Source organism: Heptranchias perlo, chromosome 16, assembly GCF_035084215.1.
Source record: "Heptranchias perlo isolate sHepPer1 chromosome 16, sHepPer1.hap1, whole genome shotgun sequence".
NCBI lineage: Eukaryota > Metazoa > Chordata > Chondrichthyes > Hexanchiformes > Hexanchidae > Heptranchias > Heptranchias perlo.
Window position 1 is genome coordinate 46,615,270 of NC_090340.1, and position 18,324 is coordinate 46,633,593.

General features: G+C 40.2%; 1 protein-coding gene across 1 annotated transcript in view; it reads right to left on the reverse strand.

Moving 5' to 3' along the window:
- The window catches only part of LOC137333349 (early endosome antigen 1), a 586,801-nt gene that overhangs the window by 435,708 nt on the left and 132,769 nt on the right, over window positions 1-18,324 (reverse strand). Inside the window, exon 6 of the mRNA XM_067997503.1 lies at window positions 9,048-9,115. Within this exon, the coding sequence (XP_067853604.1) occupies window positions 9,048-9,115 (68 nt within the window). The remainder of the gene's footprint in view (window positions 1-9,047; window positions 9,116-18,324) is intronic.

An 18,324-nucleotide genomic window follows, 5' to 3' on the forward strand; every position in this document is an offset into this window, starting at 1 on the left:
TGAAGAAGGTTATCTAGGATTGCAACGGGATCTTGATAAATTGGGCCAGTGGGCCGATGAATGGCAGATGGAGTTTAATTTAGATAAATGTGAGGTGATGCATTTTGGTAGATCAAATCGGGCCAGGACCTACTCCGTTAATGGTAGGGCGTTGGGGAGAGTTATAGAACAGAGATCTAGGAGTACAGGTTCATAGCTCCTTGAAAGTGGAGTCACAGGTGGATAGGGTGGTGAAGAAGGCATTCAGCATGCTTGGTTTCATTGGTCAGAACATTGAATACAGGAGTTGGGATGTCTTGTTGAAGTTGTACAAGACATTAGTAAGGCCACACTTGGAATACTGTGTACAGTTCTGGTCACCCTATTATAGAAAGGATATTATTAAACTAGAAAGAGTGCAGAAAAGATTTACTAGGATGCTCCCGAGACTTGATGGTTTGACTTATAGGGAGAGGTTGGATAGACTGAGACTTTTTTCCCTGGAGAGTAGGAGGTTTAGGGGTGATCTTATAGAGTCTATAAAATAATGAGGGGCATAGATAAGGTAGATAGTCAAAATCTTTTCCCAAAGGTAGGGGAATCTATAACGAGGGGGCATAGATTTAAGGTGAGAGGGGAGAAATACAAAAGGGTCCAGAGGGGCAATTTTTTCACTCAAAGGGTGGTGAGTGTCTGGAACGAGCTGCCAGAGGCAGTAGTAGAGGCGGGTACAATTTTGTCTTTTAAAAAGCATTTGGACAGTTACATGGGTAAGATGGGTATAGGCCAAGTGCAGGCAATTGGGACTAGCTTAGTGGTATAAACTGGCTATTTCCATGTTGTAAACTTCTATGATTCTAATTTTAACATGGTGGCAGAGGGTGGTTGCCTAAAGGTGGAGTTTAGAAACTACGATTTTTTGGACATACAAAGCAAAACTTGAACGCCATGAGGTAATTGTGGAAAATGGCAGAAAACAAGTTTCAATCGTCGAGGTAAGATTGCCCTCCAATGTCCTTGCCGTTTGAACCGTATGACCAGTGGAAGAATGAGGTTGAGATGTGGACACTGGTTACGACTCTATCAAAGAGAAAATAAGGCATGTCCTTGGCGTTGTCGCTTCCTGAATGAGTAAAAATGAGAAGTAAGGTATTTTCTGAGATGGATGCAGATCTTATGGATAATGAAGGTTCTACCTTTTCTACTAGAATTTCTGTATAAAATCTACAAGAAAGATGAGCTGTTAAGTGCCTGAGGCCTGGTTAGCATTTGATAGATTTTGGCAAAAGAACGATCATTCAATGGAAGAGTATATCATGGACTTTGTCGACCTTTTGTACAAATGTGTTAAAATTCGAATTGGGAATCCCTGGATCGTTACTTGCGATTAAATTACTGGATTGTGCTAAGGTGTCTCATATGGACAGGCAACTGGTGTCCAGTCCTTGGAAAAGGAGACTCTGTTGGATCAAATGTCTGCTGCCTTAAAGAAATTCCTGGGGAAACAGTCATTCCCTTTAGCCTTCATGGAACATACGGGGTCTTCCACTGTGACATGATGATGGTCATGTAAGAGGAGAAGTAAGGAGTGTGGGACTGTTGGTGAATGGAGAAGTATAGTTAAAGTTACTGGTATCGCTCATTAACAATCTGATTGTGTACAGCACTGGCAGAAAGGGCCTATCTACGTTGTAGCTTCCCTTCCTCTACTTCCTCCTCCAATTCCTCAGGTTCTCCCGATAGGCAGTGGCAAGGGCTGTTCCCTCACGATGCCCAGGTTGTGCAGCACGAGGCATACAACCACAAATCTCGATACCCGCTCAGCTGAGTACTGCAGGCTCCTCCAGAGCGGTCTAAGCAGGGAAGCGTTGCTTGAGGATGCCTATGGTGTGCTCTATGATGATCCTTGTGGCAGCATAGCTCTCATTGTAGGCCTTCTGAGCACGTGTATGTGGATTCCTGACCGGAGTCATGAGCCATTTCATGAGGGGATAACCCTTGACAGTAGCCAGTCTTGACTTGCCAGGCTGGTTCAAATACAGGTGGAACAGAGGACTGCTGCAGAATGAACGAATCATGACTGCTGCCAGGATAGCAGCTGTTTACCTGCATGATGTGTGCCTGAGGTTGCATACCAGCGGCTCACTGAGCACATTGTTTATGAATATGTCCCAGTTCAGATGACATGCACACAAGGCACAGTGTGTACAGTCAATGGCACCCTGCACCATGGGGAATCCTGCAATCCGTGCAAAACTTCGTGCTCATTCCACCTGCTTGTCATTGGAAAGAGGGAACGAGATGAATGTGTTTCTCATTGTATAGAGAGCCTCAGTGACCTCCCAGTGCACTGCAAACTGTGAGATGTTGCTTATATCTCCAGCAGCAGCCTGAAAGGAGCCAAAGGCATGAAAATTAAGAGTTACGGTCACCTTGACAGCCACAGGCAATGCCATTCTTGCCCTACTTTGAGGCTGCAGTTATGGCTGCAGCAGTTAACAAATTTCAGTCACTACCTCTTTTGTGAACTGAGGACATCTGATGCACTGGTCATTGCTGAAGTTGAAATAAGAGAATTGCTCTCTAAAGATCCTCTGTGGATATGGCCTCCTGCTGAGTGCCCAACTCCTCCTCCTCCTCCCTCTTCGAGCAGCTTGTCCTGCTGTGTGGGGTGAGGTAGTTCTATACAATAATAGTCTATTAGAAATAAAAGTTTGATGTCACTTTTGTAGTGTCAAATGGTCTTTAGCCAAAGAGCATCAGTAGGGTTTACAAAGTATACCAAATTCTTAGTGCTTATGGTATGAAATCTTTGTTGTCTTAGATTTTCTTCAGTATTAACATGTTCCCTAAACTGATAGCCTTAATCATTGGAATTTTCTTCTTGCATAGTACTGCTACTATTCTGTGGGAATCAGGGGGGAAAACTCTCCAGTGGCTGGAGTCATACGTAGCACAAAGGAAGATGGTAGTGGTTGTTGGAGGCCAATCATCTCAGCCACAGGACATCACTGCAGGAGTTCCTCAGGGCAGTGTCCTCGGCCCAACCATCTTTAGCAGCTTCATCAATGATCTTCCCTCCGTCATAAGGTGAGAAGTGGGGAAGTTTGATGATAATGATTGCAGTGTTCAGTTCCATTCACAACCCCTCAGATAATGAAGCAGTCTGTACCACATGCAGCAAGACCTAGACAACATCAAGGCTTCGGCTGATAAGTGACAAGCCTTTCCACCATCTACAAGGCACAAGTCAGGAACATGATGGAATACTCTCCACTTGCCTGGATGAGTGCAGCTCCAACAACACAAGAAGCTCGACACCATCAATGACAAAGCAGCCCGCTTGACTGGCATCCCATGCACCACCTTAAACATTCATTTCCTTCACCACTGGCGCACCGTGGCTGCAGTGTGTACCATCTACAAGACACACCGCAGCAACTCGCCAAGGCTTCTTCGACAGCACCTCCAAAACCCACAACCTCCACCATCTAGAAGGACAAGGGCATCAGATGCATGCGAACACCACCACCTGCACGTTCCCCCTTCAAGTCACACACCATCCTGGCTTAGAAATATATCGCCGTTCCTTCATCGTCGCTGGGTCAAAATCCTGGAAATCCCTACCTAACAGCACTGTAGGAGTACCTTCACCACACGGACTGCAGCAGTTCAAGAAGGCGGCTCACCAACTCCTTCTCAAGGGCAATTGGGGACGAGCAATAAATGCTGGCCTTGCCAGTGATGCCCACATCCCATGAATGGATTTTTTTTTTAAATCTCATTTTGCTTCAGCATAACTTCACCATAGGAGCAGTCAATTTTGTACCTGACATTCAATAAAACACAATGCTGATGAACTTATATACATTTTTTTAAAATTAATTAATTGTTAAGTCTTCTCTTCTTTGGCAGTCCCTCAGGGTTGAGGATGACTTGCTTCCACTCCAGGAGGGTGGGTTAATAGTCCAATCCTGGAGCCGCAGACTCTGCCACAGGTGGGGCAGGTGGTGTTTAATAAAGTGGGTGGGTGAGACGCGCTAGATTCTGCGTGCTCTTTCCGCTGCTTACACTCGGCCTCCACATGCTCCACTCGCTAACGCTCGAGGTGATTGGCGCCTTCGCGGACACTTCTTCTCCAGTTTGGGCGTTCTGGGGCAAGCGATTCCCACATGTCGGTGGGGAAGTTGCATTTTTTTAGGGAGGCTTTGAGAGTGTCCTCATAGCGTTTCCTCTGCCCTCCTAGTGATCGCCTGCTATTGCGGAGCTCGGAGTAGAGCACTTGTTCAGGGAATCGTGTGTCGGACATGCGGACATTGTGGCCCACCTATCGCAGCTGGTTGAGCGTGACCAGTGTCTTAATAGTGGGGATGTTAGCCTGGGAGAGAACGCTCACGTTGGTACACCTATCCTGCCAGTGGATTTGCAGGATTTTGCGAAGGCACTATTGGTGATATATCTCCAGGGATTTGAGGTGTCTGCTATACATTGTTCATGTTTCTGATGCGTACAGGAGGGCGGCGATCACGGTTGCTCTGTAGACCCATAAGCTTGGTGCTGGATTTGAGGTCTTGGTCTTCGAACACTCTATTCCTCAGGCGTCCAAAGGCTACACTGGCGCATTGGAGTCGATGTTGAATTTCATCGTCGATGTCTGCTCGCACTGAGAGGAGGCTCCAGAGGTATGGGAAATGATCCACGCTGTCCAGATGCTCACCGTGGATCTTGATGGTCAGGAGGCAGTGTTGTGTGGCAGGAGTGGGCTGGTATCAATAATATGAACATATAGTAAAGTAGTTAAACTTTTCCATCCAAAAGTTACCTGCCAATGCTAGTGACCTGGTATTAATAAAGTACAAATTAAAAGGAACACAATTGCATACAGCTAAAACAATAAAACCGAGTTGATGGAAGGACAAGCTTTTCCTGCATTTTATACAAAAAAAAATTAAAATTTAACTAGGTTGAAATCATGATGTGGAATTTTAATAATGAACTCATTTGTTTGAAATTCCTCAATCCAGAAATTAAGCAATAGTATTACCCATTTATAATAGAACATGTTAAAACCTTCATTAAAAGGACAAAGGAATTTCATACCTTCGGGATAGCACATTCATTATTGAGCTCATGGAGCAATTTCAATGCAAAGATACCAGTTATCAATACATAGTGAGATTTCAACCAGCGTTTTTCGTTCCCAATGCTATAAACCAATGTACTATGACTGGCATGCATCATAAAGCAGGGCATCATCATCTTAGACAACCAGTGCTAATAGAACTTCAAAACTAGCAGAAAATCACTGATCCAACTCAGGCAGGACCTTCTTAACTTTTGATGCAAACAAATGCTTCCTAACTTTGGGCAGCAGATACTGGTATTATAATTCTGACATTGTGAATTATTATTCACCGACAAAAACATAACTTTGATGAAAAAGGGTGAGAAAATAATGTAAAATACAACGAAATATCATAAGTAATTTATAGAGACATGTAAACACAGTTGTTAACTAAGAACTTGAAATATTTTCTAAAAAATAAGTTTGCTCTTATGTAGTGCTTTATACAACATGCATTTTCAATCATACGGCACAACTTTTGACATGACACAAATCTATTAATTCTGCACAAAAATCTCTCACTGCTCATTTCTTTAAATAATTATCCAGTATCAATGACAGGAAGTAAAATATGTATTGCTAAGTTCAAATAGAATCTAAGTTATTAACATCATCAATATTCATGAGTAGAAAATACTTGATGAAAAAAAGTTCATCAAGTTTATAAGTGACTGAGGTGGAAATTAGTGTTCATTCCTAAAGGATGGATAGACAATACATTAAATGCCGCCTTGTTTTAGTACATTTATGGGGATGTAAGGAAGAATTGCTGTGAGGTTAACGCCTGCCCTAGATTAAAAACTGCCATCTCTGCCGTCAAAGGATCAATTATTATTAAACCATTAGTTTCTCTAGTCAATAAATTGCAATTTTACTTACTTACACATGCATCATGCAGCACTGCACACTCCTCAGAAAGTAATGAAAAGAATGCAGAGAGCTCCCTCAATAGCAAAGCTGGTAAATGAAGTGTATAGTGTAGCACCAAACTATACAGACCAAAAACATCCCAGGTTCGATCCCTGTATATGCTGTATCAACTGATCTCAACCAGGATGGTTATAGTTTTTTGGGATGGCAGAAAGAAGGGGGAAAAAAAATTCTTGCATTTGTGTAAACATAAAGAAAAGATTGGATTGAGCCAAACCTGATGCTCCTACAGTCAAATATTCTAGTAACACTCACCATCTAGGATCACAAATGAAGAATTGCCACTTTGGCAAGATGCCAGAGGGCTGCTGCACAGTTAGAAATGCATCCATCCGCTCAGAAGGGGAGGGGAGAAACTAGGAGAAAACTGGGCAAGATGGAAGAAAAAACACCGACAAGTAGTGATATCATGTTATAGAAAGAAAACTTTAGGTAGCTGACCATCTTCAGAAGATGCACAGCTGAATCAGAAATAAAATATGAACGCAGAGCTTGCGGGAAAAGAAATCAGAATCTTGGATTCAAAATAGTGGTGCTGAAAGAGTTAACATTGACAGAAGCACCCCCCCCCCCACCCAACAAACACAATTATTAACTATAAAATAAACTTCAGATAAGGTTTCTTTTAAATTTTAACATCAAATTTCAAGATGGAACAACAGTGAACTTGATTTTTAACATTTAGCCAGTTGTCTTGCATTAGATTGAATACTTTTTTAAAAAATTACTTCAGATGTTCAATAAACTTTTTTTTAAAGTTTCCTTATTTACAGTTTTGCTATGATAACCTTATGTCTATCGACCATTATAATATTTTTAGAGAGATCTCATCTTAAAAATGACAATTTTAAAACTAAGTTTATTGTAATGACTGGATTCTTCACACATTCAAGCGGTTCCCATATTTGAAAAAAAACTTAAAAACTATTCCAATTTAATACCTGTGTGTCATATTCCCACAGTTTGAAGGTGATAAAACAACTGCATTAATTGGAAAATGTAGATTTCAATTTAAAAATCAGCTTAAACATTGATCCAGTATTTGTCCTCGTAATAACATTCAAATTTCCTATTGTCTTAACAAAAACAATTATCTACTTTGGTAAATATGCCACATTTTAATTTTAAAATCTGCAAACCTCATTTTGTAACTTATTGTAATAGTTTCAGACAGATGCAGGCAGATCTAAATTATGCAATTCATTTACATATTCTCGTCGTAGGATACATGCAAATGAAGACATTTGCATAATGGATTCCTGTCATTGCTACAGCTCCTTTCTTTGCCTCCTATTCAGCAAGCTTTGATATCACAAACCAAGTTCTTTTTACTGAAAAAGGATTTTATGTTGTACAGCATGCCTCCGATTTGTAAAGGAAATTCCTTCAGTAACCATCAGAAATTATCTAAGTAAAGCAGGTATCTATGTTCTAGCTTTTCATTTCTTTTTTTTCTTTAATTGCAGGAAATAACTTTGCTTTAATGAGGTACTTTATTTAAATTAAGCACCTGAGCCAATTAGTCAGTTCTGACCTTGTCTTACAAAGCAAGAAGGTTACAGAAGAGTAGTATTTAAAAAATTTAAAAGCCTCTCCCCTTTGCCTCATCTTTTCAAATGTTAGGTAAAGCGGTATGCTGATAATTACTTAATCAAATATGACAGAAGGGACTAATTTGCTGATTACAATAAAGCCCGAGGGTGTTATGACAAAAATTTCTCTACAACTTCATTCCAGCTTTTATTTAAATAGGCTTTGATTATTTATAACAAAATATCATTGCAACATATTGTAGCAGATGAGACTGTAAAGCGTCGTCTCCCATCAGCTATAGTCCAATAAGCAGCCGATGCTGTTCCTGCTGCTGCTGCGGGCTTCCCTGCGCCAGCACGGCAGTAATGCCAAGCTATTGGTGTGTTTACCCTTTGGGAATGTTAACTGTAATTCTTCAGCTTTTAAAATCAATTAACCCTTATGTTAATTAGTGTCAAGTCTATAGAAAGCCGCCGCAAATGGCAGGAGCTGGCACACTGCCATCCATTCACTGGCAGCGCCACAGCTCTCTTGATAACAGCGGGTATGTTAGGGCCCGTATGTACGTCTGTCAGAACTGTTGAGCCAAGGGAGATTATCCAGACCCCTACAGCAAACACGAAGTCATATCTGAAGGCGCAACTGGCAGGATTACCATGCGCTCCACTGTAAATCCTTCCTCAGAGGACATGTTTCAAGTTGAAAACAAGGATGTGTGCACTGTCTGTGTTTAATCATCTTTTGCTTGGCCGTGCAGAAGCGACTGCGGATACTTTCCCCCCTTCGAAGACAAAAGCCGCCATGCCATCGACTGCCTTTTCGAAAGATGCCAGGAGATGAAAAAACAGTAGCAACGACATGATGCCAGGGGCAATATGGCCAACTGTCAAAGCATGAGCCAGGTTTTGTTCGATGTCGATTTGTTTTCTATTCAAGTTCGTTTACAAAAAAATACCAACAAAAAAAACAAAGGAACTATTTTGGAGTAACGCTTTCTATTCGATGCCATGGGGAATGAGAGTGAACCAGGCGTACATGTCTGCATGGTACTGCCACTTGCCAGAGAAAAAACAAGGAATTGTGCAAAAATTATGCCTTGTACTTTACAAAAATGGGAATAAAGGCAATTTTGGTGATCACATACTTACTGACAGGACATTGGAGATTTACTGTTTAATCTGGAACGTGTTTTTAACCATCAATTGACCCAGGTACACAAGGAAAATAAAAATCATACTCTTGCAGCAGGCAGGCAGCCTGAGATTTATCTGCATTCAGTGCTATCACCAGGGAGATGAATGGGCCGATCTGTAGCCTTTTACAAGATCCACTATGGGAATGAAGGAGGAGGGATGCCACAGAGACGTGTACAAACTTGAAGTGAGAAGGTTTAAAGGTGCTACTTGGATAAATCCTGCAGTACATTGAATGGGAAAATGAAATGTTTCCCTCTATATGGGAGGGAGTGCCTTTTACTTACGGTGGAAGTGTTGCCGTGGATCCCGAAAGGTGTTCAGTTGGCATCGCACGCAGCATTATCGACGAGAGCTGAAAACAAAAGGGACAAAAAGTACAAAAGGAATTTTGAAAATAATTACATATGGATTTTACAAAACAACATGAAACAGCAGCAATGTAATGGATATACTTCTGCAACTTCCTCAAGTGCCACACATATGATACAAACTGTATACACTGCCGAGTCAACCTGCTGGTGATGGATTTTAACCTGGCATCTCCTGGGCAATTTATAATGAGTTCTGGATTTATCTTTTAATGTAAATTCTCATTTTGAAGTATGTGCTTTTGAATGTAAACGGAGGAGGTTTTTTGTTAACAAGGCGTTTGTGCTGTGAGAAGAATCTACGAGCGTTTGGCTGGAATACAATGGCAGCGGCGCCTGTGAAAACCGACGTTCAGGGGAAAAAAGCTCTCTGCAGAGGGATAACGTTAAATGGGTCACGGGCTCTACCAGCTGCTAGGTTCCATACGCCGCAATCAAAGTGAATGTTCTAAAATTATTACAGTCAAACAGTCATGTGGTGGCAGTTAACGTCCCCAGTGTTTAATCATCTTACAGTAGAATGGTTTTATGCATATTTCATTTGCATATCATTAAGCTGGTTAAGCATGGGGTATTCAGAGTGGGATGAATACAATGCGAGTCTCATATGATCCATATCAGAGAAGCTGGTCTGCTCAATGGACTGTCTGCTTTTTTTCCCTTTTAATCCCCTGACTTTGTTACATCTCAAACACGGCGGCTGGAAATCATTGTGGATTCCTAATTTTATTATACCAGCAATTTTTAAAAAATTATATTCAAAATGATACGACAAAGGAGATTTAAGGGAACATGGATCCCACTAATATGGAAATGTTGCTCTACAGGGAAGCTGTGCTAATAATTCCTTAATTTGTGTGAAAATGGAAACTTTTTTATAATTAAAAAAGAGAATGTCAGAAGTGAAGATTAAGTGAAATCGTGGATCATTACCTTGCAACGTTTATTTGCCTAAAAGTAAGAGAGCACATGCGTCAACTATTTCTGCACAAATTAGCGAGCATCTGATTTTGATAGCCACTATTAAACCATTAATGTGATTAATCAATTATTTCAGTCTGAAAGCCTATTATGCGTACACGACAGATACAGTGGGGTCTTTGTCACTTTCATACATGAATAACATAGTAATCGCAGGCCTTTGTATATCTTCTCAATGGTTTAATTCATTCACCCCAACATTGCCTAGTTCTGGCAGATAATCAAAATTACTTCCTGGGAAAACTATAAAGACAATTAAGCATGGAAATCTGTTGCTGATGTACAACACATGAATTCATTTGGAAATTAGGCCACTTTGTTCCTTCCTTCGCTCTTGCTTTTGTTTCCAATATTAATATTCAAATGAGGTACGTCGTGACTCTACTGTACAATTAGCTGGCGAAAAAAGCCAGACACTGCTGACTGCGACATTTTGTGCAGTGAACATGCAGATGTCGCTGTTGTTCTTTACATGGGTATAATGATATGCAAAATAGCAAGCATCACTTGGATACAAAATAATTTACATTTTATTGCAAGAAGTCTCTGCTTTTTCTTCTGGAGGAATGCCTTCGTAAATGTAGATCGAATCAAATGGTGTTGGAATTCTGGAGCGTTTGCAATGGAATTATAAGCATAATGACATAAATGTGCATGCAGTCATCTATTATAGTTTTGAATAGTACCAATTCAACTGCCTTTGAATGGATTTATCAATATGGATAACCTTTTTCCATTACTGAATATTTGATCTACTTTACATACATAACTGAATTACAGAAAAACCTCTCCAACGGCTTTCACTAATTTATCCAACGAATATTATCACTCAGTCACTGATGACTTTAACACCGTTGGTATTCAGGGCACCACTTTTCACTGCTGTTGGTAAGATGGTACTTATTTATATGCATGCACTGACTTTGCGTCTTTGTAGACTGTCAAATTCTGTGCAAATGAAAAGTTAGCACTTGAAACCTTAATGGCATCTACATTCGCTAGCACTGAATAATATTTGGAATGCTTCCTATTAATACACAAAAGACCTGCATATTTAATGAATGGTTTTTCAACAGGAGCAATCTGTAAGTGTATTTGACGATGGCATTTTTGTACCATGAGAAACAGCTTCTAAACATATTTTTATGCAAGTATATTGTTGGCAATCTATAATTCAGAGTGCTATTCACTTTTAATATAGAATAAATGGAAGAGATTACTTCTACCGTCAAAATGTTTTTAGTAGGAATTTTTTAAAAACCATACCAGTAATGTAACAAATACTAATGTCAGACACAATGTACAGTAGATCCCCTTTTGGGTTCAAAATGTATTACAACAGAGGACTTAAAGGAAATGTTTTACGTGGATTCCCTATTAATGATAAGAGCTGTATAACCAATGTAAATTACATCAGAGGCTTCCCCACTGTATCAACCTTTGTTTAAAAACAGCCGTCAAAGGCCTGAGAAAAACACAAGTCTGAAACTATTACAAGTTATTACAGTCTGAATCAAGCATTACCAAAGTAAGTCAGCTTAATACAATTGCTTTATTCCCTCAACATAACATAGGAGCTAGTGGCAGCATAACAATTATGAGTATTATGCTATTAAATTCTGATACATAAATAGCCCTTTTCTCATTAAAAAATTCATAGTAAATTTTCAGTGAGCATAATATTTTGAAACATAATTAAAATTTCCTGAAATGTAATAGGTTTCATACTGTACATACTTTTGCTAAACAATAGAAACGATGCAACATATTTTAAAGAAAGTGATTAGTCTGCAAACATGGTGAAAACTCAGTATTCAATTAATAAACAGAAAATGCTGGAAATACACAGATCAGTCAACATCCAATAAAACAAAAAAGTCAACTTAATGTTTTGGGATTAACTGTTTGTCAAACCTAATAACTTAAGAAGAATAGTTATATGGAACTTGAACATGTCTTTTCTCTTTATAAGTGCCGAATGATCTGCTGTGTATTTTCAGCATTGCAGTTTTTTTTCTTGTTATAAGTATTCACAGTACTTTATGGCTAAAATAATTCAGTTGACAGGAATGAACAAAAATTCTCCGGAAGGGGCAAGAGAACAATTGTCCTGCTGGGCAATGGTACCTTAGTCGGTTTTCCTTCAGTGTTAAATAAATCAAAGTCTTATAGCATCATTGCACAGGTAGAATTTTCCTTTTAAATAAGGCTTAATTTCTGAAAATTAAGCAACAACAGGTTTCCAAAAAAAAGCCATAGATCAGTTGCCACCGAAGATACGTTTCTGCATACAAAAAAAATCAGTTAATGAGCACATTTGTCTGCAGTACGACAATCAGCAGCCATGTATTTGACTTCAGACAACGGCACTTCTCTTTGTTAATGCTACTTTCTTTGAAGTTTTTAACACCCATGAAGAATAGCCCACGGGCAATTGGTCTGTTCTTTGTGGGTCTTGCACAACTCTATTAAAAACATAGATCCATAAAAGATATATTTGTAAAAACATGGAATTCTCTGGCAACGTCATCTGTGGCATCAGATGATGGGATTTCTGTACTGCATACTAATATTATCTAATTCCAGAATTTCACCATAATTTGACTACAAGTGCCACTCTTTGAAGGACAACAAGTTAAAAACAATTGATAAATTTCAGGTCACAGTTAAAACTCCATTGAAGGGGAACTGCAGAGTATCAAGTAACACCCCTACATTCATCCCATGCAATTAGATTTTTGAATGCATTAATTATTTTAATAATCCTATTTATGGGTCTCCATTGTGCAGTTTGTTTCAGGGGCAAAAATAGGAAAAGAACAACCTTTTGCAGCACATCCAGTCTGCAGCTCTGGTATCAATGGAATTGATATGTTTAAGGAGTGATTGTAGGCATCGATTTTCCCCTTGGTCTCTAAGCATTTAGCATTTGAACAAATGCTTAGAAAAGATGAAGACAAGCCCTGCAATTGGTCTTTGAACAACCCAATCCTTTTGACTCCAGTACTATGAGCAGAAGTGCTACCCTTGGTCATTACACCACCTCCACAACATCCAGTGATTCCTGGACATTTCAATCTTAATACTAAAAGACAGGAAGGAGAAAGGGATCATCATTTCTTCCTGTTCACTGAAGTCCAAGAGTTATTCTCCCAAGGTTATACTCCCAAGTGACAAAAAAGGTGTGCGCACGCATGTGGAGGGAACATGGTTAAGGCTGCATTCGGTTAAATAGATAAAATACATTACACAATATGGTACTACCCCATATGAACTAAGCAAGTTTCATGTTTGATCTGCATTCACAAATTTCATCAGGCAATAGGAAATCACAAATTATTTTAGCATCACTGGTCTAGAAAGGAAAGATACATATATAATCCTAGATATATAGATGTAGATAGATATACTATACTGGGTCTGACTTAGCTGTGATATCTCCACAGACCAAGAATTAACTGATATAACCGATAGTCACTATCCAGGGTGATGCAGACATACGATGTTTCATAAACTTGGCTTGTGTTTCCTTGAGTATAGGCAATTGAGGGGTGATCTGCTCGAGATGATTAAAATGATCTGATAGTTTTTCGGTATCTACCCTTTTCCTCTGATGGGAGAAACAAGAACAAGGGGACATAATCTTAAAATTAGAGCAAGGCCATTCAGAAGCAAAATCAGGAAGCACTTTTTTACACAAAGGGTAGTAAAAATTTGGAAGTCTCTCCCTCAAAAGGCTGTGGATGCTAGGGCAATTGGAGCTTTCAAGACTGGGATGGAAAGATTTTTGTTAGGTAAGGGTAATCAAGGGATTTGGAGCAAAAGTGGGAAAATGGAGTTGAGGTGCAGATCAGCCACGATTTAATTTAATGGCTGAGCAGGCCCATGGGACTGAAAGACCTACTCCTGTTGCTAATTTTCCTACATGGACAAAGTACTATGCAGGGCGAAGTGGCAGAGAATTAAGTCCAATTGCTAACTTCTACATATAGTCCACAGGAAGATGAAAAATATATACATAATTCTAGTCTTTCAGATATCTTGCTGGCTGGAATAGTCCTCATCTCCCACAATCCCAGGATTACTGGCAATAGCAGCACTCCAGGCTCACGTAGCCAGTACAACTTCCCAACAGGTCTGGGTCCCTAGGCTGACACTGACCGCAGATCCCATCTGAATCTCATACAATTCAACATCATCAACTTTATGTTCACAAAGTTATTCATAGTAGCATCAACTGTGATGCAAGAATTGCAGCTCTACCTGTATTATATAATAAATTTTCCAGGCTAAAAATAAAATACCGCAAACTAATTTTAATTTTTGAGTCGGGATTTTAAATTGATATGGCTGTTATGATGAGATTGTGCTGTCAAGAGATCCCCATAGTAAGTAATACTGATTTCACTAAAAAAACCATGGGGCCAAAATTCCACGGGATACCTTTTGGGAGCAGAGCTAAGGTGGGCCGAGACCTGCCTGCCTGCTAGTTGCACCCCTGACTCCATCCCAAATTGCAGGGTTAGCTTATTTGCATAAATTGGGCAGGCACCTGCACCGTTAACAACACAACTGGGGAACTCACCTCAGATGGGGGAAAAAAGAAAACTCGCAGCAGAGCCCATCATGCAGCATAGTAGTGCCGGGTCAAAGACATTTAAAGACAGTAATAGACCATTTGTTTAAAAAAAAACAGCAGATTGCAGTAAGGAAACTTGGACTTTATCATTTTGAAATGCCTCAGCTGCCCTTAGCAATGCTGGTTGCCTGAAACCCACAGGTGGCTCTCACGACCAGTGTCACGAAGGGCAGAAATGCGGGAATCCTGCTGTATGATGTAATTCCTGCATTTACATGCATCCACCCATTCGTGGATGGGCATATTATGCGTCCGCCCCCAAGCAGGATGGAAATTTTAACAAGCAGAAAATGAGGCACAAACAGGTACTGCCCCAAAGTCCACCCATCCTGCTTTCATAGATCCACTGATCACATCACAGGTTTTCAGGCCCCAAGCGTTTAAAGTAATGAAGGTGCCAAAATTGAAATGGTGCGCGCGCTGGAACTGAATCTGGCGTAACAGGTTGGAAAAAGGAAAGAAAACAAACAAAGTGCTCTCTTTCGATCTTGCTCATCTTCTCTTCCAACTGTTTCCCTTGTAGGTTATCTCCCTCTTATTCCTGAAGTATTATTCCTTACTATATCACATTGTTCCTTTCCATTTACCACAATTTTTGACCCTTCTCTTATGCTTGATAATAAACCTTTATCTGTAAAATATTTTCCTCCATTTACTAGCGCTGGTGAAAAATGCAATGCAAGTACAAAGCAGCTTTCATACATAGAACAGAAAAGGAGAGTGACCTAACTAGCTTGATTTTTTTTCCTTGAGGTCATGATGTTTTCCTCCCATCTACATTCCTTCAACCCACATGTTATTTTGCTCCCCTTTTGTTGATCACCTGAGAATGTATCAACTGCAGGCAAGAGGCTGGATAACAGACCTATTTCCAGATCTCTCACAGTAACACTCCAAAATGGCCACCAGGAAGTAGGCAAGATCATGGTCTCATCTGCAATGGTCCATACTCAAGCTCCAGCCTAATTCAGCACTCAGAGAGTGCACAAAAGGTACAGGTGGTGGTCTTCTCCACGCCGCTGAATTAAAGGTAAAAGAGCACGAGTAAGCATTAAACATAGGACTGCAATACTGTACATTGAACCTTTACTTCCATCCATTGTCCTGTTTCTGTCCCTCTCTTCACTCCCCAACTCCAGTCCCATTGACAGTATATATTTACCACTAGAAGAACAAACAAACTTTCTGTAATACTGTGTGTTCCCCAGGGTATTCCAAATCACCTCACAGTCATTTAGTTACTCTTGAAGTGTAGTTATTGTTGTTAATTATGCAAACATAGCAGCCAAATTTGTACACAAGGATCTACAAACAGCAAATCAGATAAATGACCAGTTAACCTGTTTTGCTGACTGAGGCATAAATGTTAGCCAGAACATTGGTGGAATTTCCTGCTCTTATTTGAATAGTGCTATAAGATCCTTTATGTCCATCTAAACAGGCAGACAAGACCTCTGTTTAACATTTCATCCAACCTATGCCAAGTCAGCACTCTCTCAGCACTGCATTGAAGCGTCGGCCTAGATTAAGTGCCCAAAGTCCTCAACCAAATTTACACTAATGGTATCTTGCAGAAGAGACAGTATTTTTCCCACCAGATGTAATTTTATAGCCTCCTGTACACATTACATATAATTTCATATACAAACACAAAGCATCTAAATAATGAAAAACATTTGACTGCAACAGCATACGTTTCTGTAGCCCGCATCATGTACAGACACCTCAAAGCAATAACAAACCCAACTTTGAGGTGGGGGGAGGGGGGGGTAGTGAAGGGAGAAGAAGAAAGGAAAAGGATCAGGAGGGGATAAAAACACAAAGAGACAGGTCTCCAGAGTCTTCAGGGGTTTTTGAAGACAGGAAGTAAAATGGCACGGCAGAGAAGAGTTCCAAAAGATGGCTGAAGAAGGGGCCACTAATTGTGGATCAGAGGGAGCAGGAATTGAGAGATAAGCTAGTGTTGGGGGAATGGAGGATGTGCACACAGACATATGGGCTGGAGGAAATCACGAGTAGGGAGGAGTAAGGCTGTGATGAAATTTTAAGGTGAGTATAAGAATCAGTCAGTTTTCTGGGACATGAGAAGCCAGTGTAGGTTAGAGAGGACGAGGATGATGGGAACGTGGGCCTTAGTGCGAGCAACGACATGGGCCACAACACTCTGGATGACTTACAGTTTATAAAGCAAGTGAGTAGAATGAAGAGATCATTGGATAAGTCCAGCCACAAAGTGATAAAATTGCAGATTGAAGTTTCGACACTACCAGGGGAAAGAAGTGGAGTGGAGGCAGATACCACATTGGATGTGGGGAGGATGCTTTTCTCAGGTCAAGCAGCAAGACAGGGTTCCACGCTACTGGGCTAACTCTGAGGTGACCGCCAAGGAGGGAAATGAAACAGAGGCCAGAGGCGTGTAGGTTTTTATAGAGGATGGTTTTGGTTTTGCAGACATTTAGCCAGAGAAAGTTTTTGGTCATCCAGTTCTTAATGTTGGATAGGCAGTTGCACACTGTGGCAACGGCTCTGGGGTCCATGGAAGAGGTGGCGGGGTAGAACTGAGTGTCATCAGCATACTTGTGAAGCATGGCTATGCTTCTAGACAACATCACGAAAGAGTATAGAAATGATAGAAAGGGGCTAGAGATGGAACTATGGGGTACACCAGAGGTGATTCTGTAGGCACGGGAACAGAAACCATTTGAAGCGACAAAACTAATTTAAAATAGCTCCATAACAACTTATTGAATATAGTATTTTGGGGAAAACCTCGCTTCATGTATTTTGTGAATCTTGGACAGGGAAATTTGTTTCCGTTTCTATAGTGTGTCGTCCTACTATAGAAATAACAGGTCCGAATAACCGCAAAACATCCCCTTTAAACTCACAATGTTGTATTATTTACCCGAACAATCACTGAATTAAAATACTGCCAAATGAATTAACCAAGACTGAAAGAATGGGTCTTAGGGGTTAAGGCTTGTTGGTGCACTGCCTCTTGTCTTTCGATCAAACAGAATTGCACCTTCTGCAGTGTTGCCATATTTTAATGTTCTTATATTGCTTATATAAAAACAAATATCTAATTTTAAAATGGGTCATTAATGAACAGAGTATTGATTATTTAAAAAAGGAAAAGTAATTTATTTACTCAGTTGATTCTATGTTAAACTCAAAGTGGAATAAAAATAGAGGTGAAATAACAATAGGTGTTAAAATTAGAAAGCCCACCAGCACCATTCCAAGTGGCAGCAGTGATCACAATGGCATTAGTTCAGCAAACTCACAATTACCATCGATTTTAAAGTGGGGCAGAGCTATGAATATCAGCTGTTATTTGGCAAGGGAAATGGTAGAGCAATGCAAAAATCCCAGGAAATTGTGGTGTGGTGAAAATAATAGCACGAGTCACTTATACCATAATTTCCTAGGACTTTTCTGCCAAAAACGGCCCCTACGATGTATGCGCCATTACAACAACCCAAGTTTCCAGCAAATTCTGGGCCAATATTTTTCTACTAAACTTAACGTGCAATTACTTAACTGCTTTCTTTCTACAAAAGCACAGCATGA